This window comes from Hyperolius riggenbachi, chromosome 6, assembly GCF_040937935.1.
Source record: "Hyperolius riggenbachi isolate aHypRig1 chromosome 6, aHypRig1.pri, whole genome shotgun sequence".
Classification (NCBI taxonomy): Eukaryota; Metazoa; Chordata; class Amphibia; order Anura; family Hyperoliidae; genus Hyperolius; species Hyperolius riggenbachi.
In genome coordinates, this window is record NC_090651.1 from 163,948,527 (window position 1) to 163,973,454 (window position 24,928).

The 24,928-nt window shown below is 44.3% G+C and overlaps 1 protein-coding gene across 1 annotated transcript in view; it reads left to right on the forward strand.

Annotated features, from left to right (window-relative positions):
- The window catches only part of LOC137521208 (cytosolic phospholipase A2-like), a 160,856-nt gene that overhangs the window by 52,321 nt on the left and 83,607 nt on the right, over positions 1–24,928 (forward strand). Inside the window, exons 5-7 of the mRNA XM_068240165.1 lie at positions 2,533–2,670; positions 9,167–9,256; positions 12,869–12,940. Coding sequence (XP_068096266.1) covers positions 2,533–2,670; positions 9,167–9,256; positions 12,869–12,940 — 300 coding nt within the window. The remainder of the gene's footprint in view (positions 1–2,532; positions 2,671–9,166; positions 9,257–12,868; positions 12,941–24,928) is intronic.

Here is a 24,928-nt window from a genome sequence, read left to right on the forward strand (position 1 = left end):
AGGAAAGCATGTGCACGCTCGCACATGCGCACGCGCACAGCGGCAGCAGCACTGTCTGACTTATAAAAACGTCCTGGAGCCATTAAGAGGCTCTAGCAGGACATTTTTATAAGTCAGCATGTCATTCAGTGGTTAAGCAGGCTCGCAACTCTGCAGGAACTTTGCAAGGAGGGAGGAGAGCAGAGGAATCCAAACATGAACAGGCCATAGTCCGTAGTTTGCCCAGCCCTCCTGTAGTATTTTAGTTGTATCCTGTATAAGTAAGGAGTAAGTCCCCATTAACCTCCCTGGCATTATTATTTCCAGATTTAGGGTCTAAAAGCCATGCCATTTTTTCACAAGCTTTTACACTTTAAAAACAAGATAAAAATATACCACAGAGAGATCTACAGCAGCTACTGCGTATAATTCACTCAGGCACGGTATTACCGCTTTAAACTGCAGATTTCCGTCCTGAGCCTGACACGGGATTACTTCTAAGGAGTTAAAGTCTAGTTGGGATATGGGAACACTTGCGCTAAAATTTTAATTATGTCCTGCATCAGGAAGAAGCAAATGTCATTACAATTAACATCCAATTTGACTTAAAGGGACTCCGAGCTCAGAAAAAAAAGGAAAGTTGTACTCACCAGGGGCTTTCTCCAGCCCAGTGCTGGTCGGGAGGTCCCACGACGGCGTCCTGGCTCCTCTCCTTCTCCCCGCTCCGGAATGGCTGGCAGGCCGCAGCCCGGGCGACACTCCGTACAGTGTCGGGCTGCAGCTTCCGCGTATGACGCGGATTACGTCACACGCCGGCCGCCTCGCGTCATCATGGCGGCCGGCGTGAAAGTACTGCGCATGCGCGCTTTAATCGCGCATGCGCAGTACTTTCACGCCGGCCGCCGTGATGACGCGAGGCGGCCGGCGTGTGACGTAATCCGCGTCATACGCGGAAGCTGCAGCCCGACACTGTACGGAGTGTCGCCCGGGCTGCGGCCTGCCAGCCATTCCGGAGCGGGGAGAAGGAGAGGAGCCAGGACGCCGTCGTGGGACCTCCCGACCAGCACTGGGCTGGAGAAAGCCCCTGGTGAGTTCAACTTTCCTTTTTTTTCTGAGCTCGGAGTCCCTTTAAAAGGACCCTTTATTGAGGGGGTTCTAAACACTGCCCTGTTTTCTTGAATTGACTCAAAACAGGGATGCACATCAGGTGCTCTTACTAAATGCTTGAGCTCACTAACATTCTTGTTTCAAATGTGCCATACTACTGAATCCAAAAAGAGCATCAGGAGAGCCAGGAAGGAAATAAATGTGGCAGCCTTCATATTCATCTTACTACAGAGTCACTTTAAGTCTTAGACCCTTATTCAATTAACTTTTTCTCTGTACTTTCTCCTAGGAGATAAGTTTTTAGCGTCTCTTTAAAATTACTAGTGAGCATATTGCAATTTTAAATAGTACCAAAAGTAGGTGAGAAAGTGCTATCAAAATAGTTTTGACTATTTTCTTGCATGCTTCTAGTTTAACCCCCTACCGACCGATCCACGCCAAATGGTGTGAACGCGGTGGCAGCCCAAGGACCACTCCATGCCGATCGGCGTGAATGGCTAGGGGCGGGGATCGCAGGAGATCATGCAGGCCAATGCGCGCGCATCCCCACTGGAATGACGTAGCTCCGCTCCGCCATCCGTCTCCCAGCGGCGATTGTCTAATAGGACTGTACAGCGCTGCAATCTAAGGTAGCACTGCGCTGGGGACATCGATGTGACACGGCTGTCCCCCGGCAGGCTCAGGAGTGATCTGCTGTCATAGGCTGAAGCCTGATTGGCTGGCGGTCGGGGACAGTGTAAACTATATAAATAAATACCAAAATGTATTGAAATCAAATACATATTTTTATAAAAATAAACAAACATCCCAGGAGGGAGGAGAGCCCACCAACAGAGAGCTATCTGGGAGGGGGGGGGGGGGAAAATCACTTGTGTGCTGAGTTGTTCTGGGGGGGGGGAGGGAGAATCACTTGTGTGCTGAGTTGTTCTGGGGGGGGGGGGGGGAGAATCACTTGTGTGCTGAGTTGTGTGGCCCTGCAACGAGACCTTAAAGCTGCAGTGGCCTATTAAGTAAAAAATGGCCTGGTCACTTGAGGGGTTTAACACCACAGTCCTCAAGTGGTTAAAAGGCGTTTTATTGACAAGGGGCTTGATTCTCAAAAGCGTGCTAACTGCTATCACATCTGTTATCATGCGCTCTGCCGCTCGCAGAGCTTTTCACACGAACAGAGTTAGTTCACGTGATAATCGAAGGTTTCTGCACGTGATCGCGCGGAAACCTTCGCTTATCACGTGAACTAATGCTGTTCGCGTGAAAAGCTCTGCGAGCGGCAGAGCGCGTGATAACTGCTGTAATAGCAGTTATCACGCTTTTGAGAATCGAGCCCTAGATGTGAAAATATCTGGGCGAAAGTTTTATTTGTATATAGGCCCTAGTGTCTGTGGAACAACCAAGATGACTTTGTAACCCAATATTCATCCGATCCAATTCTTCCTTTACTTTCAGACTGGGTGGAATTCAGCCCCTTTGAAATAGGAATGGCAAAGTATGGCACATTCATGCCTCCAGAACTTTTTGGAAGCAAGTTTTACATGGGAACGGTTATAAAGAAATATGAAGAATATCCACTGCATTTTTTAATGGGTGAGTATATTAAATTTCAGCAAAAGGCTGAATATTATGCTGACCTAGATAGATTTCAAAACTAAAGTCAGCTAAAGAAAACAGCTAGATATATTGCAGAGTGATTGTAATAACATGTTTTAGAGCCTCCGGTCTCCAGGTTACGTCAGTAGAAATTATGAGAATTTGCAGTTCAAATATAGTAGTAAGAGGCACCCTTGTAAGAAAGAATAACTTACCTTTTAAAATAAGATGACAACTTTGGCAATGGACATATATCTTTATTTATACAACACGTTTCACTGGACACAGTCATATTCCTCAAGGGATTTCTATAAAGGTGCTATATAATATCGATGAGCCACTCATTAAACAATCCTTAGAGCCACACCAAATACATTTCATATTAAATAAGAATGTCATAAACAATTCATATTTTTATCTATACATTGGTTAAAATCTACTTTACTATATATATATTATTGGATGTATGCATGTGCCGCCAGCACTCGAAAATGCTCTGACCAATTTCAACGAAACTTGACATACAGATCCCATACTACTTATGAAGATATGTTCTGTGGATCTCACGTCCCCCTGCAAACCTGGGTGGAACCACAAACAGCCAACCAGATTTCACCCATTCATGTAAGTGGAAAGAATGTAAAAGGCTGCAATTCTCACTGTAATAAAGCCAGAGTCCCCAAACTTGTCACTTGGTGGCCGAGGTGAAAAATTCAGGGAAAGTGGGTGGAGCCAATCAAATTTCAGCAATTCATTTTCAATGGGAAAATGTAAACTGCAACCATTCTTACACTGTTAATGGCAGGGTTCTTAAACTTGCAACAGTTGGCAACTGGAATAACTGTTAGGAAAGATTAACCCCCCCCCCTTCCTTATCCAGAGTGCAGCAGATTGCATGGCAGACCTCTATGTACCAATCCCCTCATGTGCTGAGTAATGTTTGCCCAACTTGTGCTATTAGCCATGGCATATATTGATGGCAATGGCAGACCTCTGTGTGTGTCAACTCCCCTTTTCACGCTGCTGTTGTGCTGTGCCAGATTTTGATTGGCCTTGTGCTCCCGGAGTCTAACAGCCACTGCAATATATGTAGTTTAGCTGAGCGGCGGTGACTGCGTCCCCTCGCCATGTGCATTGTGTCCCATAGGAGGTGGAGGGAACTACCTCAATGCATATAGGGATAGGTCCTGGGGAACTTATGGTGGAATCTGAGGGTCTCCTTTAAGAAAGAGACCCATCCATCCCCTTCCAGGTGAATCACTTTTGACCCTCTACCTATTTATAGTAAAATTACAAGTCAAAACTTTATTAAAAATAGAAACAAACTTCTGTATTTTTTTTCCATCTGTCACTTCCATCTTCTTTTCTTTCTTCTGTCTTCTCCCTTAAATCTTGAATGAAGACTGTCCTCCTGGCTGCCACTTCCTGTCGTTACTTTAGCTTCAGCCATCACTCATCATCGCTCATCACTAATCATCGATCAATAATTGTTTAAATAAAATTAGGCAGGTGCATAAACTTGGGCACTGTTGTCATTTTATTGATTCCAAAAGCTTTAGAACTAATTATTGGAACTCAAATTGGCTTAGTAAGCTCAGTGACCCCTGACCTACATACGCAAGTAAATGCAATTATGAGAAAGAGTATTTAAGGGGGTCAATTGTAAGTTTTCCTCCTCTTTTAATTTTCTCTGAAGAGTAGCAACATGGGGGTCTCAAAACAATTCTCAAATGACCTGAAGACAGACTGTTCACCATAATGGTTTAGGGGAAGGATACAGAAAGCTGTCTCAGAAATTTCAGCTGCCTATTTTCTCAGTTAGGAACATATTGAGGAAATGGAAGACCACAGGCTCAGTTCACATTAAGGCTCGAAGTGGCAGACCAATAAACCGATAAACGCGAGCGACAAATGGTGAGAACAGTCAGTCAACCCACAGACCAGCACCAAAGACCTACAACATCATTTTGCTGCAGATTGAGTCACTGTACATTGTTAACCACACGGCGCACTTTCCACAAAGAGATGCTGTATGCAAGAGTGATGCAAAGGAAGCCTTTTCTCTGCCCACAGCACAAACCGAGCCGCTTGAGGTATGCTAAAGCACATTTGGACAAGCCAGATTCATTTTGGAATAAGGTGCTGTGGACTCATGAATCTAAAATTGAGTTATTTGGGCATAACAAGGGGCATTATGCATGGAGGAAAAACAACTCAGCATTCCAAGAATAACACTTGCTACCTACAGTAAAATATGGTGGTGGTTCCATCATGCTGTGGGGCTGTGTGGCCAGTGCAGGAACTAGGAATCTTGTCAAAGTTGAAGGATGCATGGATTCCACTCAGTATCAGCAGATTCCGGAGACCAATGTCCAGGAATCGGCGACAGAGCTGAAGCTGCATCGGGGCTGGATCTTTCAACAAGACAACGACCCTAATTTTGTTTAAACAATTATTGCACACTTTCTGTAAATCCAATAAACTTAATTTCACTTCTCAAATATCCCTGTGTGTGTCTCCTATATGATATATTTAACTGGCATTTTTTTATCGTAACAACCAACGATTTATACAGGAAAATCATGACTATTAACAAGGTTGCCCAAACTTTTGCATCCCACTGTATAGTAGATGCAATATTGTCCTTCATATAGACCAAGGTATAAAAACTCATTGTCAATTCAAATTTTTTTTTATGTTGCCTTTGGATGTATTTAAACGTTTTCTTGAGTACCTCTTTTCCAAACTACACTACTCCATTTTTTTATAATCTTTCTTGGCAAGTTAGACCTTCTATCCCTTTGATTAATTTAGTTGCCCATAACATGTTTTAAAATGCCAATGTCCTTCCTATAGTGTGCCCAAAACTGTACCATACTCGAGATTTGGCCTTAAAAGTTATTTATACAGAGGGAGTAATGTAATATCTAATCCTTACTAATTGCTGTTTGTATGCTTGCCAGAATACCATTTGCTTTAGCTGCTGCTGCTGCTGCTGCATGGCATTGAATATGGTTGCATAGCTTGTCAGCCAGTATATGCAATACCTTCTCTAAGGCCTCTTTTTCCCATGGGCAGTTAATAGGCAGTGAAACGCCTCTCAAACTCTCATAACTGCTTGTTGCTGCCTAGTAACTGCTCACTGCTGTCTGGTAACTGCTTGCTGAGTACTCAGTTCAACTGTCTGTGGAAAAGAGGCCAAAGTCTAATGTTGCCTAGCTGTGTCCCAATTAGTTTAAATGGTCTTATGGCATTGGCATATCCCAAGATGCACCTTACATCTATCAACATTAATTCTCACCTGCCATATGCTTGCACCTATTGCCTTATAAAGTATGTAACTATCCTGCTGAGTGTTGTTAATTCTACATTGTTTTGTATCATTTCCAAAGATGGTATCACAATTTTGTATTCCATCCACTGTCATTAGTAAACTAAAGACTGGACCCAATAATGGCCCATGTAGGACACCAGTGCTAAAAAAATTCTCTTTCCGACTATGATCCATATATTTGTACTTGTGATGTTCTCTTCCCTAGCCAGTTCTGTGACTGTAACCACTGATCTATAAGTCTACACAAAGCATGATTAAAAGGTATTGCTTTGTTTATACACCTGCAGCTTTGTTCAATTACTGAAGCAAAAGCTCATACACACGTACCAACAATCTATCCAACTATCTACCAAATTTGTCTGTTGGAAGATAAGATGGATGTGTGTACAGCTGGCAAACAACCAGATGACCAGCTTATAACAGGTTATTTGACAGATCCCAACTGGTGGATCAATCTGTTTAACTATCATACAGATTGGAACATGTGTACAAGTCTTTTGAACAACTTTGTTGTTTTTGAATGTGGACATGTTGTGCAGTTTGTCATTTATCTTGCAGGCATTGTCTTTAAGTGAGTTGGTTGTTTAGTTGGTTGGTGTGTATGTGTGTGTACGTACTTGTCAGGTAAACCACTTGTTTTGTAGTTGGTCATGTTGTGCCATTGGTTGCGCATTAAAGAGACACTGAAGCGAGAATAAATCTCGCTTCAGTGCTTATATTCAGCAGGGGCATGTGTGCCCCTGCTAAAACGCCGCTATCCCGCGGCTAAACGGGGGTCCCTTACCCCCCAAATCCCCCCTGCAAAATCTACGACCAACTTGGTCGTAGATTTTGCTGCTCTTGAGGCAGGGCTAACGGCTGCAGCCCTGCCTCTCAGCGCCGTCTATCAGCGGCGCATCGCCGCCTCTCCCCCGCCCCTCTCAGCGAAGGAAGACTGAAAGGGGCGGGGGAGAGGCGGAGATACGCGCTGACAGACGCGTGTGAGGCAGGGCTGCAGCGGTTAGCCCTGCCTCAATGTGGAAGCGCTGCCCGGGACTCCACGAGGGGATTGGGGAGGTAAGGGACCCCCGTTTAGCCGCAGGATAGCGGCGTTTTAGCAGGGGCACACATGCCCCTGCTGAATATAAGCACTGAAGCGAGATTTATTCTCGCTTCAGTGTCTCTTTAAGTTGGACGTGTCTATAAGCCTTCACACACTCAGGGATTGTGGCATGCATGCACAGGTTTGGGGATTAATCACTCCCATCTCAGTAACAACTTAGACAACTATGCAAGGCAGATTATAAAGTGATTCACTGTAAAGCTTCTGAGAAGCATCAGAGGAGAGACCAGGCACACTACCAGAATAATTATTACAAGTAGCTCAGTGCAATATAGCCTGTGAAAATGCTTGACAAATACAGAGATGATCTGATATTTATTGCTTTGCCATAATGAATAGTGGAGATTTGCATTTGGCAACTGTTCGTTGTCTAGACAACAATAGCTAATTTTAACATTTATATGAACCTAAAGACAAAGACTAGTATCAACTACTGTACTTAGGGAAAAGGTCAATATTTTGAAACAGGTGATTTAACCAGAAATGAGATCTGGAAAGCCCCAAACAATGTTTACATACAGATATCTATCTAACATTTACCATTTTAAAGACAGGTAAAAGCTTTCTGTAGCAAATAAAGGAGGTAGAGTTCCGCTCAATAAAACCTTTCAGTCAGGAGTCAGGCAGTGGTCATCACAGGATCTATGGGCTTCCACAGACTTCTGCAGACACATTTGACAACTGGTTCTAAAGGAATGTATGGACAACACTTCACTGAGATCGTTGGCTACATTAAGCAAACAAATGTGGTTCTACTAAATGCAGAGATGATGCAAGAGTTAATTAATTGAATTAATTGGATTAATTGAAGCTCTGTTGAGCACTATGGAAAGTATGCTAGTGTTATAGAAATGTGGTAACTAATAAGTACATGCATGTATTAAAGGCAGTCAGACAATGAACCTCAGTGGGAATTATATACTGCATGCACACTAGAAACTCTTCTATGTTCTTCACTGAGGCCTCTGTACAGACAGACCCTACTTACAAACAGGTTTTATGCTGGGAAGTTGTTTGTAAGTCAAATCATGTCTTATACATGTTGGTGCATGTGGATAAATTATTTACTTTGAGACAACAGAGGATTTGAACATACAGTATAAGCAATGTTTTTAATTGTTTTTAAAGAGACTCAGTAACAAAAATTGCATCCTGTTTTTTATCATCCTACAAGTTCCAAAAGCTATTCTAATGTGTTCTGGCTTACTGCAGCACGTTCTACTATCACAGTCTCTGTAATAAATCAATGTATCTTTCCCCTGTCAGACTTGTCGGCCTGTGTCTGGAAGGCTGCCAAGTTCTTCAGTGTTGTGGTTCTGCTATGAACTCCCCCTTCCAGGCCCCTCTATGCACACTGCCTGTGTATTATTTAGATTAGGGCAGCTTCTCTCTTCTCTCTTATCTTTTACAAGCTAGATAAATCGTCCTCTGAGCTGGCTGGGCTTTCACATACTGAAGAATTACAGACAAGGGCAAAGCTGTTTGCAGGAGAAAAACGAGCAGCCTGAAACTTCAGTGCATGAGAACTGCAGGGGGAAAGAAACACACAATGATCTCTTGAGATTCAAAAGGAAGGGTGTATACAGCCTGCTTGTGTATGAATGTATTTTCTATGTGTGGACATACTGTACATCAACCTACTTCCTGTTTTGGTGGCTATTTTGTTTGTTTATAAACAAACCTTTTAAAACTGTTTTTAACCACTTTTAATGCGGCGGGGAGCGGCGAAATTGTGACAGAGGGTAATAGGAGATGTCCCCTTACGCACTGGTATGTTTACTTTTGTGCGATTTTAACAATACAGATTCTCTTTAAGTGCTTTAATGTGCTCTAGATTACTTACAACAGTTTATACAGTACTGTAGCATGTAACAACAAAAATATGTAATAATAAACACTTTTTACAGTATATTTTGTACATGAGGACAACTTTGTATGTATGAAATATTTGTAACTTGAGTTTTTTCTAAGTAGGGAACTTTATGTATTTTGGTATCAACGTAAGTGAATGAAAAAGCTGACTTGTAGTTGCCTTCTAAAGTTTGTATCATTTTCAGGTGTGTGGGGCAGTGCTTTCTCCATACTATTCAACAGAGTTCTGGGCGTTTCTAGCCACAACAAAGGAGCTACAATGGAAGAAGAATTAGGTAACTGTCATTTACAGAGGAATATTTGCATATAAAACATTTATAATGTACATATATGCATATAAAATAGTTCATTTTCAATGTAAAGGAAATTGTCATTGAAATTGACATTTCCACTGCTCTACATTGATAATAGTGGGTTTGTTTGTTAAATATTAGGAAACACAATGGCCATATGCAATTCACTTTTGAAAAGTTTAAAATGCATCTTATCAAAAGGTGTTAAATTATCACCTAGGACCTAGGTGATAATTTAACACCTTTTGGTAAGATGCATTTTAAACCGCAAGGTAGAAAATACTCAAAATAAATTTGCTAGTACTTTTTTACCTACTTTTTGTTACTTTTTCACTTTTAAAATGCTGCAAAGTTAGTTTAACCTCCTGAGCGTTACGCCGCTGAGGAGGTTTTGTTACTTTTTGCCCGATTACAAAATTACTGTCCGAAATGACTGAAAAGCTTATAGCTAGCACTAGGCTAGCTAGTAGAAGTCTCCAGCACCCTCAGATCCCTGCCTCTCCCCCTTTTATACATTACACAGCCTGGATCGAGCGATCAGCGCAGCCTCCCCGGACAGCTCCGGTCTTCTCTATAGGGAGGATCGCACATGACGTCGCCGTCATGCGCAAACCCGATCCTCCCCATAGAGAGACCGGAGCTGTGCAGGGAGGCTGCGCGATCGCTGTATCCGGGGGGTAATGTATAAACGGGGGGATCGCTGGGGAACGGCGGGTGCCCGACACTAGTACTAGCTAGCCTAGTGCTAGCTAAAGGGTTTACAGTTATTTGTGACAATTTTATATTGGGGGACTCCTGGGGCCACAGAGCGGTATCTCCGACACAGTGTCACGCATACCGCTAAGGAGGTTAACGAGAAGATGAAAATCATCTCCAAGGAGAAAACTCAGGTGAGAAAGTGATATGCATATGGCCCAATAAGTTTTAAGAAGTTTCTACGAAATTAAATATAAGGCAGGGAACACACTTGACTTTCAGTTTTCCGCGCGCGTTTTTCTGCATACTTTTTCTGCACACCAAGTGTGTTTCTATGCTGGAAAACGCATGCGTTTTTTCACAGCAGCTGATGTAATTGATAGAGAAAACTGCCAAAATGTGCAGAGTCATCATGCAGAATGTCAGTTTTTTTTCTGCGTGCGAACAACTCAGTAAGTGTGAACTAGCCCATTGATTAAAATGAGTTCTCAGTTTTTCTGTGCAGAAAACTCGTACGAAAACTGTCAAGTGTGTTCCCTGCCTTACTCTACTCAGTGCTGACTTTTTAAACAGATATTTATTTTTCATGTTTGGAACAGACGCAATCCACACCACCGTCACTACCTTTGTCCCACTCCTTAAAATGAAAAAGATTACTGCAACTGACACTTTATTTCTGCTGAACACATATATTGAAGAGTTTAAATCCAAAGTCTAGTTATAAAAACGATCCAAAGGCTGTCAGTCATAAGGGCTTCAGAGCGAAACATGCACCTCAGGTGCCATATTCCACATCACTGCAATTACCATTAGAAATAGTCACTGAGATACAAATATAGTGAAAATAAATGCACCTACATTTAAAATGTCAGGTTTTTGTGATGTAAAAATGAGACCACAATAAATTATTTCCAAATTTTTCCTACCTTAAATCTGACCTTTGACCTGTACAATCATACTATTTTGAAGTACCTTTTAATTGAATTACAGATTTCATCCTGCCTGACTACCATGATTATCACCTGCCATCAAATAGAGGCTCTGATTAACTTCAAATAAAGTTCAGCTAAGATTTTTCTGACATTTCCTTAGTTATCTACTACAGCAAACCCATGGTTCATAGCGAGTTCATAAATCATCAAAGGGGTATCATTGTTAAAAGGTATCAGACAGGAGAAGAGCACAGCAATACTTCCACAGCATTGAATATACCAGGGAACACAATGAAGACCATGATCAAAAAGTGCTGGAAATATAGGACAACAGTGGCATTGTCAAGATTAGGGCATCCCTCCAAAACGGATAAAAAGACAAAACAAAACCTAGTCAGAAAGCTGCCAGAAGGCCCATGGTAACAGTGAAGGAGTTGCAGGGATGTCCGGTAATTAAGGTTGTGTATTACATGTAGTAATATCCCATATTTTCCATATGTCTAGGCTATGGGGTAAGTTTGCAAGATGGAAGCTGTTTCTGACTAAGAAAAACATCCAGGCTCTGCAAAAAAAATGTATTAAAGAGGAACTGTAAGGATCCTCTCAGCGATGTCCAGCAATGTCCAGTAAAAATGCCTGGGACGAACCATTTCTACTCCTGGCAGAGTAACAGTTTTTTTTTCTTTATTCCAGCAGTTGTAACGGTTATACAGTGAAGGCTGTAACCACCTTTTTTTTTTTTTAACTCACTGATGTCATCAGAAGGCACCCTATGCATGTGTGGAGAGAAGTGCAGTTAGAGAACTAGCTGAAAGAGAAGGGCGTTTTTTGTCTGTATATACAAACAAAATTGAATGGTTGTTGTAAAGCAGTTTTATGCTATGTACACACCATACAATTTTCTGGCAGATTTACCTGCCAGTTCGTTCTTTTTCCAACATGTCCAATCTGAATTTCGATCGATTTCCCGATGGATTTCCATAGACGTGAACAAAAATCAATCACAATTCAGACCGAACATGTTGTAAAAAAAAATCGAGTAAATTGTATGGTGTGTACTTAGCATTAGTAAAGTAATTGCACCACGGTAAATGAATGGGAAAAGGGTGGTTTATTGATTCTTATCACAATTAAAGAATTCGACAAGTGTATAATCGCATTCAGATTAACTCTGTACGGGAGATGCAAGCTGTTCAGTGAGTGCTGGGGAAGATCATAACACTGGGAGGGAGAAAAGGAGAAAATGGAAGAGAAATAAAGGAGGCTTTAAAGAGAATAAAGTACAGAATGTACAGAAACTACAAAGAGACAATAAAAAGGGTAATAAATGCATAGTATGAAGAAACAAAGAGAAAGACATAAAAGAATGTGCCAGTGATGATCTAGAGATTCTTCTAAAGCACAGGTGTCGAACTCCAGGCCTGGAAGGCTGGATCCATGCCAGTGTTTAGGATGGACTGAAAAAGGGAGGAATGTGTTCTATCCAGTGGACCACACCTTTTCTTTCAGACCCATCAATTAATTTGAGCTGTGTCAAAAATGTGTGAGGACCTTGGCCCTCGAAGGACCGATTTAACATTCCTGTTCTAAAGTCTACTTTTTGAAAGAATTTTCCACAAAAATGAACTTATTAGTTGCGGCATGGAAATTAGTCAGAAGAGAATACGACTTGCCCTTTGGCCTTTCCCTTCTTTTGTCTCTATAGAGGACAACTGTGCATTTAGCCCAATGCATGTCATTTTGTAGAGCACTGGGATTACAACCTCTTGCAATCATTTCTCAACTGATATTATGATAAAGGTGTATAAATTGACTATGGTCGATGGCATTCATAACATATACTATGCATTATAACTTTCATGGCGGAGGATAGAATTATCATCATTGGTCTTTCAGTGGCCACAAGCACATACTGAATACAAAATAAAAATGCATTTTTTTAATTAGTATTTTTGTGTTTGTCTAGAGAACATAAAACCAAAGCACATCGTAACCCAGGACAATTCAGACAGTGATGATGAGCAGCAAGAACCAAAAGGTAAACATAAAGTTAGATTGCCATAATCTCAGGAAATGTTTTATACACCGTGTATTGCTGCACTGGAAAAATATATACTTTTGTATTCTGTTAACATTATAGTGCTCTTACTGTATGAGATTCCCTTGTTTACGGTCTGCCTAGTTACTGCTTTTAGTTTCAAAGGTTTTTATTGAATGATAGCAAATTGAACAAGGGTGAATAAATCTGGATACCCCACGCAGGGGGGAAAGATAATAGCCAAATACATGAACATATAAAGACAATAAACAAAAACAACAAGACAAACTAGGAATAGGAATACGGTACCTATAGGTGCAAATTCAAAAAGGGGATTGTTAGGGCCTAGGATAGAACAATATATTATATGGCATGCTAGGTACAATGTGTACAGTGCCTCTATGTTAGATAAAGAAAATAGAGTAGCGAAGGCCATTATTATCAGCATAGTCGATCCAGGGGGACCATGTGTTGGTAAACTGGAGCATCCGATCCTCCGAGATAGCAACCATTCTCTCCAGTATCATAACTCTGTGGACTTTACTAATCACATGATCTAAAGAGAGAAAAGGATCCTTCCATCGAGAAGCTAAGTACGTTTTAGCAGAATTTAAGATATGCTGGGTTAATCTATGAGCTGGATGTTTCAAATTGTTGGGTTTATTACCCATCAGAAAAACAGATTGGGTGGGAGAGAATGGGATCTGAAGGACAGATGCAATCAGTCCGGCAACATGTGACCAAAATCTGGCAACCAAAGGGCATGTCCACCACATATGGGCTAATGTTCCCCTAGAACCGCAACCCCTGTAGCATAAGGGGGAGGCTTGAGGGAAGATGCCAGAGACCTGCACCGGAGTTAGGTAAGCTCTGTGTATTAATTTGACATTAGTTTCTAATATTGAAAAATATAGACTTCCTTTCATAAGGGTTTCCCTCTTTTGGGTGAAAGGTGGATGTTGAGATCAGCTTCCCATTTTTCCAGAACGGTGTCCATGGCAGCTTGGGCTCGGGTAGCCAATTGAGCATATAGATATGAAATGATACCGCCTTCTAAGGGTGAGGTTTTGCAGAAATTTTCAAAAAAAAGTGTAAGAGGCGTCAGGGGTTAGGGGGCCCAGGGATGACCAGAAGTGGTAGACCTGCTGGAGGTGGAAAAATTGGTGAGGCCTACAGGAGAGCGATTCAGATAATGTGGAAGGAGAAATCATAATCCCTAGCCTTTGAAAATTAGCTAAATTAGTATGATGGGAGGAGGTTAACCACGCCATGTCCAAATTTAGGCCTGGGGGAAGTCAGGGTTACCAAATAGTCTTGTAGATAGTGAAGGGGATGCTTGTAGTCTTAGACTTTAGCGATATCTTTTCCATATGTTTAGGGTGTGAAGAGTGTAGGGGGAGGTAGACAGTAGCTGAAAAGGTTGTGACAGCGAGGACCACACCAAGGACTCCACTGTAAAGGGTTTCAGGAGAGATGACTCAATGCTGACCCAGAGAGGTGCACTTGGTCCGGCTTGAGAAGGGGGGATATGGGCTAATTGGGCAGCTATATAGTAATTATAGAAGTTAGGTACAGCAGGGCCTCCTGCGTACTTGGGAAGTTGCATCCTCTTAGAGGAAATTCGGGGAGGCTTGTGGGCCCAGATGAATTTAGAAACCTCTTTTTGGAGAGGGATCAAAGAGTTCTTAGGAACTAAGATAGGGAGGACCCTAAAATAATAAAGGATTTTAGGGAGCAAGGTCATGTGAACAGCATGGATCCTTCCGCTAAGGGAGATTGGGAGTTTAATCCAGGTGGTAAGTAGCTTTAGTAGGTTAGATATCAGTGGGGAATAGTTAAGGTGAAACATATCAGAGGGATTTTTTGTAACTTTCACTCTGAGGTATTTTATATATTTATGCTGAATACGGAATCCAAAGTGAGAGGACAAAGCATTAACAATAGAGCTGGGAATATTGCAAGGGAGAAGTTCTGATTTGGTGATGTTCAGAGACAAGCCAGATATGTCTTTAAAATTTGACAAGAGGTTCAGTACTAGGGGTATTGTTGTGGTGGGACTAGTTAACGTTAGGGCCAAGTCATCCGCAAATAGTGAAATTTTATGGGAGCGTCTACCTATTTGGTATCCCTGAATATCCGATGTCTGTCTAATCTTAACTGCAAGAGGTTCCATACATAGCGCAAATAGCGCTGGGGATAGGGGGCAGCCTTGCCGTGTTCCCCTTTCTATCTTGATTGAGGGTTGACGTGTGGAGGGAAGCTTCAGGGAGGCCGTAGGGAGAGAGTACAGGGATTTGATTGCTTGGAGGAAAGGGTCAGTGATACCAAATCTTTGTAGTGTTTGAAGCATAAAGGGCCAAGATAGGGTGTCAAAGGCCTTTTCAATATCGAGAAGGAGCACTGCCAGGGGATGTTTGAGGCGATGGGCATGGTGGATGATATTTAGAAGTTTCCGGATGTTATCAGAAGCTTGGCGCTGGGGGATGAATCCCACCTGGTCTTTGTGGATGAGTGAGGCTAGCAATTTGTTAAGGCGGGAGACAAGGACTGAGGTGAAGATTTTGTAGTCGGAATTTAGGAGGGAAATGAGACGGTAGTTGGGAGGATTTAGGGGGTCATGGCCTGGTTTCGGGATGACTACTATTGAAGAAGCTAAAAATTCAGGAGGGGTCGAGGCCCCACGTAATATGGAGTTGAATAATGCAGTTAGATGGGGAATAAGGATATCCGAGAACTTTTTGTAGTAGGAGGCAGTAAAGCCGTCTGGGCCCGGAGCTTTATGGCTCTTAAGATGCTTAATAACTTCTTCAACTTCGTCAGAGGAGATGGGGAGATTAAGTGTACTCGCTGTTAGGGGTGAAAGACAGGGGATTGGTACATTGGAGAAAGAAGACTGAGGGTCTTGGGCGGATGAAGAAGAGGGTTGGGAATATAATGAGGTGTAATATTGGAGGAAACGGTCATGGATCTCGTCTGGGTTGCAAGTTTCTCTGCCATTTGAGAGCCTAATCTTCCTGACGTTGTTTAATTGTTGTTTCTCCCTAAGTTTAGCAGCTAGCCATCGATCTGGTTTATTAAGTAGTTTGTGACAACGGGATTGAGTCCATCTATGAGCCTTCTCAGCCTGATGAGAAAGGAGAACGTCAATTTGTATTTTGGTGTCACTAATTAGTTTGTAGAGGTATAAGGAGGGAGAAGTTTGATGTTCAGCTACAAGTTTATTTAGTTTGTGTTGCAAATTACATAAGGATTCAGAGTGCTCCTTGATACGTGAGGCCAGCCTGATAATTTGGCCTCTAATATAGGCCTTGTGGGAGAGCCATAAAGAGGATTTGGCTATACCTGGGGTATTGTTAATTTCAAAAAATTCAGTGAGGTGTTGGGATAAATCAGAGACAACCATGGGGTTGGTTAGGAGAGATTCATTTAGTCGCCAGGAGTGGTTAAGGCATTTTGGAGACTGTGAATTGAAAGTAGCTAGGACCATGTCGTGGTCTGACCATGAGCACGGCACGTGGCGAGCGTAAATTAAATTGAGTATGCTACTGGTATTAGTAAATACAAGATCAATACGTGAATGTGTGTGATGTTGGGGAGAATAATAAGTGTAACCCCTTGTTTGCCCATGGAACTCCCTCCACACGTCAACTAGAGATAGAGATTCCAACATTCTATGGAGGGTTTTTAACTTCGTCTGAGAGAGCCTGTAATCTTGTGAAGTGGAAGAGTCAAGGCTGGGGACGAGAACAGCATTGAAGTCTCCACACCAATATATATGATCGTAGGTTAAGGACGTGAGGTGATTTGCACAGGCCATAAAGGTTGTTAAGGGGTCTCTCGGGTGAGAGTATGAGGAGACCAGGCATACTCGTCGTGAGTGGAGCGTGCCTAGTAAAATAAGGAATCGGCCTACTTTATCAGGAATAGCCTGTTCCACCTCCATGGGGAATGCGTTGTGGAGAAGTAAGGCAACGCCAAAAGTTTTCCCGGAGGGGGAAGAGGCTAAATAGACTCGCCTATATTGTGCATGTATGAATTTGGGAAAGGAAGCTTGAGTGAAGTGGGTCTCTTGCAAAGCGATATCATCAGGCTTATGAGACAGATAATTTTGCATGGCCTTTCTTCTTTTAGGGGGGGAATTAAAACCCCGGACATTGTGGGAAATGATTCTACACATGGGGAATGGTTAAGTGCTGCAAATTAATAGACAATACAATCATGAGAGGTCTAACTTCGAAAATTGAGTGATCACATAGGCCCAGAAGGAGGGTTGATAACAGGATATAGACAGGTACCGTAGTCAAGGTAAGGTTATAAAACATTACAAACAAACATAAAAGAACAAGAAAATAGAGGAAAATGTTCCTCTCCAGGTGATTCACAGATGAAGGGGACCATATTAACGGGACCCTCATGCGTGAATCTGTTCAGGGGTCAACATAGCAGTCTCCGGGATACCTGAAAAGTAAAAGGTTAGTTATAAGCTTCACAAGCTTCATAGGCCTCAATTAGTGCAAAGAGAGGCCATCTTAAAACGGCATAACGAGCAATATGTGCATATGAGCATACTCTAGGGAGGAGTATCATATAAATAGACCAGTATTACATAATGAGATCTTAGCTGAAAAGGTAGATCAAGATAGCCAAATCAAACATGAAGAGTGATGCAGTCCAAAAAGGCAGTAAACTTGTAGGAGAGGAGCCTCACGCCCTGATCATTTAAGGCAGTCTTTGGAATGAGCAGCGGAGGTAGAGATAAAGGGTTATTGTGATGATATATACTGAAGGACACCGGTAGTGACCACTAGGAGGAGAGTTCAGGAGTTTTATTAATCCACAAAATACCAGAACCTAGTACAACGGTTGATGTTCCAGGGAAACAAACTTCTATAACAACAGCCGAACAGGGACAGAGTGAGAATTCTATACAGTCCAAGAGAATTGTATCTAAAATCCAGGTGTTTTAGTCCAGCATCCCACATAGGGGTTTTAGTAAAATCCAGTGATCTTGGGAGAACAGTTCACAAAGTCCAACTGAGTCTATCCCAGGGCAGGCACCATCTACAGCATTGGATCCACTGCAGCCTGTTGGATCCCTCTCAGAACATCCAGTCTCACAGGCAAAGGAACACAGATCAAGAAAGTAGCTACTCCAGTAGCTCTGGTCTGGATCCAGGGGGATGGAGAACCAGCGCCGCAGCTTGCTGTCCCCTTGACTGACTTCTCCCTCAGTAACTGACCCTCTTTTTAATGCACATGCTGAATGTTATCAGTCCAGCAGGGCCCAGTCCCCAGACCACTTAGTAGATAGTGAAAATGACCTTCTGTAGGTGCCTTGTGGTCTGGCAGAGAGGAGTCAGACAATTGTCTCTTGAGCAGATAAGAACAATCCTCCAGGTGCTGTGTTTGTCCAGCAAGGAACAGTCAACAATTGCCTTTTGGATAGATAATGAGAACACAAGTCCTCTATGAGCTCTGGGAGGTGCAGCTACAATTTTACAGACAACATACACAGCAATGAACCATGTAACAATGAAATGAAAATATACCTATATTTATAACAAATCTATTACAGTTATAAGATATAAACAGGGGGACTCCGTGATGTATACGGGCATACACTCTTAGAGGTCAAATACAGTATTTCCAACATGGAGAATAAGAGAACTATCATATGCAAAAATTAAAACATTTGGCCATCAGTACGGTACCTATAGCTTTCATTTAGATTGTCTGGGAAGATTATGCCGGCGAAGGAGGAGAAGAGGGTTTCTCAGAGGCTCGGCGTTGTCTGCGATGGGTAACTTCAGTCCAGACTCTGGTCGGTCTTGGGGAACTTTGAGGAGGCGACACCGCAGTATGAGGGGGCAGTTGTAGGCCGGATTGCTCCAGGGCTAAGCGTGCTTCAGCAAATGTCTTGCAAGCAAAGTTCCGGTTATTATACTGGAAACACAAAGAGAAGGGGAAACCCCATTTGTATTTAACAGAAGCTGCAAGCAGAGCTTGGGTTGCTGGTCGCATATCTCTTCTTCTTGCCAGCGTGAGAAGGGAGAGATCGGCATAGAGGTGTACGGAGTTCGGAAAGACCTGGGAGTGCGCTCAGAGGCCTAGCGGCAGTTAGGACAGCATCTCGCATCTCCTCATGTTGCATCTTTAAGATAATGTCCCGGGGGAGATCAGTGTTGCGGGGGCGTTGTAGGGCCCGGTGTATACGCACAATTCTAAATTCCTGCGGGTCAAGCTGCGGGAGAAGAGCAGCGAAGAGGTTAAGAGCGGTCTCTTTTAGGTTAGTAATGGTCTCCGGGACCTCCCGTATGCGGATGTTCGCTCTCCGGGACCTGTTCTCGAGGTCTTCTAGTTTCAGCTCCATAGTGTGGATCTTTTCGTCTTGGTCGTCTATCTGCAATTTGTCGGCCGCAACTGCATCAACTAGGGAGTCGGCCTGCTTTTAGAGGGTAGCTAAGCGTTCACCCACCTCTTTGATCTGGTTGGAGAGATCCGTCACAGCAGCCGCCAATTCCCGTTTAAAGAGCCTGCTGATATCCCTGTAGAGCTGTTGGGATTTCTGGCTCGTGAGAGGAACCTCCGCCGCGGATTGCGGTGATTCAGGTATGGAGGTAGGCGAGCCGGGATCCGGGGAAGGAGGCGCAGTTGAGGCAGCGGTGGCCATCTTGGACCTCGTGGCGGCAGGCCCGAAATGGTACGTGAGTGTATGTTGTTTGTTTCGCTTTTTGGGAGCCTCTGGTCGGGACAGGGAGTTCTTCTTGGCCCTCCTGGACATCTCACGGAGCAAGGCAGATGACTTGGTGCCATCTGTTGATGGATGTGGGGCTATTGTAAGGTAATTTCAGGAAACCGGAGACTGAGCTCAGCCACCTAGCGTCTGCTCATGGCGGCTCCGCGCATGTGCCCCTACTGCTTTTAAAAAGGACCAATTCACACAATGCAAAGCACATACAAACACAGTTTTATGCACATTTTTCCCAACACATGGCATGCGCGACAACATACATTTTAAGGTGGACGTTGGTGGCCACATTATTATATAACCCGACAGGAAATCTTGTTTGCGTTGTCCGCTAAAATGTTCCCAGATGTGTTACTTTACAACACGCTGAAACGCTTTCTGTATTGTTGCTGCAAAAAAGATAGACTTCTTCACTTACTTTGTGTCTCTCCCTCACTAACATCCGCCTTTTACTTATATCCAGCCTCTTTCCCTCACTCCCAGTCTGTCTCCTTTATGTATCATCAGCTCCCTTCTTCGCTTACATGCAGCCTCTCTCACTCACTTCTAGTCACCCTCCCTCACTTATCTTCATCCTCTCTCTCTCCCTCTCTCTCTCTCTCTCTCTATATCTCTCTCTCTCTCTCTAGATCCAAAAAAGCTTTATTGGCAGGACCAAATACATTTAGCATTGCCAAAGCAAAACAAAACATTAACGTGTGTGTGTGTGGGGGGGGGGGGGGGGATTTTGGGAATAAGGGAAGGATATAGGTATACAGTCCATAGGAGTGTGGAGGATGTAATGTATGGTATGGGGGGGATGAGATATATAGTCCATAGGGGAGGGGGGTATAGGTATACAGTCCATAGGGGAGGGGAGTATGGGGGTATACAGTCCTTGTGATATTATGTTCCTCTCAGTTGGTGGCAGGCAGTTATATATCGGGCTGCTATTTGCACAGTTTTTTCCTCTTCCCCCAGTAAGATATAGAGTTTCCTCTCCTCATCTGTGGAGGTGAAATCTGGGATGTGGGCGGAGAGTCTCTGGAAGTGGGCGGTCCTCAGCAGTGCATATTTGCTGCAGTGTAGCAGGAAGTGGGCCTCATCCTCCAAAACCCCCTGGTCACATAGTCTGCACAGTCTCTCCTCCCGGGGCTTCCATGTCTCTGTGTCGTCCTGTCTCTATCTCCAGGTTGTGGGCGCTCAGACGGTACAGGCTCAAGGCCTGTCTATCTTTTTGGTGGTGTAGCCTCTCCAGATATGGAGCCATTGTGTACTCCCTCTGTAGTGATTGGTAGATAGTGAGTTTCTGGGAGTTCTTTATGTCACTACTCCATTCCTCTAGGTATCAGTCCTTGCAGCTTTCTATCATTCCTTTTATTTGGGCTTTTGTCAGCCTGTGTTGGTGGTCTTGGCTGGGCTGGCTGTTGACGCTTTGTTTCAAAGCGCGTGGCATGGCCTCTCCACCCTGGCTCAGTGAGGCTTTATGGTGGTAAGTGCTGGGGTTGCTGCTCTGTATATGCGCCCAGTATGAGAGCGCCCTCTGCTGGATAGTCAGCCATAGTGGGAATCTGCCTAGCTCTGCCCGGCAAGCTGAGTTCGAAGTGCTGCGATGGACTTGGAGAAGATACTTGCAGAACTCTAGATGGAAGATTTCTGTTGGGCTGGAGTCCCATTTTGATTGGTCAGGGTAGGTGACCGGGCCCCATACCTCACTGCTATAAAGCAGGATTGGGGTGATGATGCTGTTGAATATCTTTACCCAGACTCTCACCGGTGGTTTTAGGTGGTAAAGTTGCCTTCTGATGGCATAAAAGGTTCTGCAAGCTTTTTCCTTCAGGGCCTCTACAGCTGGTTTAAAGCTCCCCGTTTGGTTAATTTCCAGCCCCAGGTAGGTGTAACTGTTTGTGGTCTCCAGTGGGCAGCCATTTAATATAAATAAGGAGGTGGGCAGTTTTCTCTGGAACACCATCACTTTTGTCTTGTTTGGGTTGATGGGCAGTGCCCATGTGGTGCAGAAACTCTCGAGTACTGCGAGGCTGTCCTGTAGGCCCCTTTCTGTTGGGGAGAGTAGCAGGAGATCATCTGCATACAGCAGGAACTTCACCTCGTGGTCATGCAAGAGGAGGCCTGGTGCTGGGGAGGATTCCAGGGCTACAGCCAGTTGGTTAATGAATATGTTAAAGAGCGTTGGGCTCAAACTGCAGCCCTGCCTGACTCCTCGACCCTGCTTGAAGAACGCGCTTCTTTTTCCGTCCACTTTCACACTGCATTGGTTCCTAGTATATGAACTCTTGATGACATCATAGATTCTACCTCCTATTCCTCTCTCTCTCTCGCTCTCTCACTTTCAGCCTCTCTCTCTCTCTCTCTCTCTCTCTCTCACTTTCAGCCTCTCTCTCTCTCGCTCTCTCACTTTCAGCCTCTCTCTCTCTCTCTCTCTCTCTCTCACACTCACTTTCAGCCTCTCTCTCTCTCTTTCTCTCTCACACTTTCAGCCTCTCTCTCACTTTCAGCCTCTCTCTCTCTCTCTCTCTCTCTCTCTCTCTCACTTTCAGCCCCTCTCTCTCTCTCGCTCTCTCTTTCAGCCCCTCTCTCTCCGCCTCTCTCTCTCTCTCTCTCTCTCTCTCTCTCTCTCTCTCTCTCTCACTTTCAGCCTCTCTCTCTCTCTCTCTCTTTCAGCCTCTCTCCCTCACTTTCAGCCTCTCTCCCTCACTTTCAGCCTCTCTCCCTCACTTTCAGCCTCTCTCCCTCACTTTCAGCCTCTCTCCCTCACTTTTAGCGCCTCTCCCTCACTTTTAGCCTCTCTCCCTCACTTTCAGCCCCTCTCCCTCACTTATCTCCAGCCTCTCTCTCTCTCTCACTTATCTCCAGCCTCTCTCTCTCTCTCTCTCTCACTTATCTCCAGCCTCTCTCTCACTTATATCCAGCCTCTCTCTCTCTCACTTATCTCCAGCCTCTCTCTCTCTCACTTATCTCCAGCATCTCTCTCTCACTTATCTCCAGCCTCTCTCTCACTTATCCTCAGCCTCTCTCTCTCACTTTCAGTCTCTCTCTCTCTCTCTCTCTCTCCAAATCCAAATCCAAATCCAAAAAAGCTTTATTGGCAGGACCAAATACATTTAGCATTGCCAAAGCAAAATAGAACATTAACGTGGGGGGGGGGGGGATTGTGGGAATAAGGGAAGGACATGGGTATACAGTCCATAGGAGGATGTACGGGATGGTATGGGGGGGATGGGGTATATAGTCCATAGGGGAGGGGGGTATAGGCATACAGTCCATAGGGGAGGGGAGTATGGGGTTATACAGTCCATGTGTTATCATGTTCCTCTCAGTTGGTGGCAGGCCGTGACATATCTGGCAGCTATTTGCACAGTTTCTTCCTCTTCCCCCAGTATGATATAGAGTTTCCTCTCCTCATCTGTGGAGGTGAAATCTGCAATGTGGGCGGAGAGTCTTTGGAAATGGGCGGTCCTCAACGGTGTATATTTGCTGCAGTGTAGCAGGAAGTGGGCCTCATCCTCCAGGACCCCCTGATCACATTGCCGGCACAGTCTCTCCTCCCTGGGCTTCCATGTCTGTCTGTGTCGTCCTGTCTCTATCTCCAGGTTGTGGGCACTCAGACGGTACAGGCTCAAGGCCTGTCTATCTTTGTGGTGGTGTAGCCTCTCCAGATATGGGGCCATTGTGTACTCCCTCTGTAGTGATTGGTAGATAGTGAGTTTCTGGGAGTTCTTTATGTCACTTCTCCATTCCTCTATGTATCGGTCCTTGCAGCTTTCTATCATTCCTTTTATTTGGGCTTTTGTCAGCCTGTGTTGGTGGTCTTGGCTGGGCTGGCTCTTGACGTTTTGTTTCAGAGAGCGTGGTATGGCCTCCCCACCCTGGCTCAGTGAGGCTTTATGGTGGTAAGTGCTGGGGTTGCTGCTCTGTATATGCGCCCAATATGAGAGTGCCCTCTGCTGGATAGTCAGCCATAGTGGGAATCTGCCTAGCTCTGCCCGGCAAGCTGAGTTCGAAGTGCTGCGATGGACTTGGAGAAGATACTTGCAGAACTCTAGATGGAAGATTTCTGTTGGGCTGGAGTCCCATTTTGATTGGTCAGGGTAGGTGACCGGGCCCCATACCTCACTGCTATAGAGCAGGATTGGGGTGATGATGCTGTTGAATATCTTTACCCAGACTCTCACCGGTGGTTTTAGGTGGTAAAGTTGCCTTCTGATGGCATAAAACGTTCTGCAGGCTTTTTCCTTCAGGGCCTCTACTGCTGGTTTAAAGCTCCCAGTTTGGTTAATTTCCAGCCCCAGGTAGGTGTAACTGTTTGTGGTCTCCAGTGGGCAGCCATTTAATATAAATGAGGAGGTGGGCATTTTTAGATTTTTTTCTCTGGAACACCATCACTTTTGTCTTCTTTGGGTTGATGGGCAGTGCCCATGTGGTGCAGAAACTCTCCAGTACTGCCAGGCTGTCCTGTAGGCCCCTTTCTGTTGGGGAGAGCAGCAGGAGATCATCTGCATACAGCAGGAACTTCACCTCGTGGTCATGCAAGAGGAGGCCTGGTGCTGGGGAGGATTCCAGGGCTACAGCCAGTTGGTTAATAAATATGTTAAAGAGCGTTGGGCTCAAACTGCAGCCCTGCCTGACTCCTCGACCCTGCTTGAAGAACGCGCTTCTCTTCCCGTCCACTTTCACACTGCATTGGTTCCCAGTATATGAACTCTTGATGACATCATAGATTCTACCTCCTATTCCGCTCTCTAGGAGTTTTAGGAAAAGGCCTGGGTGCCACACCGAGTCAAACGCCTTCTTAAAATCCACAAAGCAAGCGTGTATTTTGCCGCGTGAGCTGTGGACATGGGTCTTGATAAGGCTGTGCAGTGTGTAGATGTGGTCGGTGCTGTGGTGGTTTGGCATGAACCCAGCTTGGCTTTTGCTGAGTACGTCCTGCTGTGTGAGGAAGGAGAGGATCCTCTTATTGATGATGCTGTTAAACAGTTTCCCCAGTGTACTGCTGACACAGATTCCTCTGTAGTTTGCTGGATCATATCTGTCTCCATTCTTGTAGATGGGTGTTATGAGGCCTTCACTCCAGGCCTGAGGAAAGGAGCCCGCACTCAGGATAAGGTTGAATAGTCTTGCGAGTGCCTCATGTGTGTCCGGGGGGCTGTATTTGATCATCTCTGGCAGGATGCCATCGGTACCGCTAGCCTTCTTACATTTTATCAGCTTTGTTCTTTCTCTTATTTCCTGCACCGTGA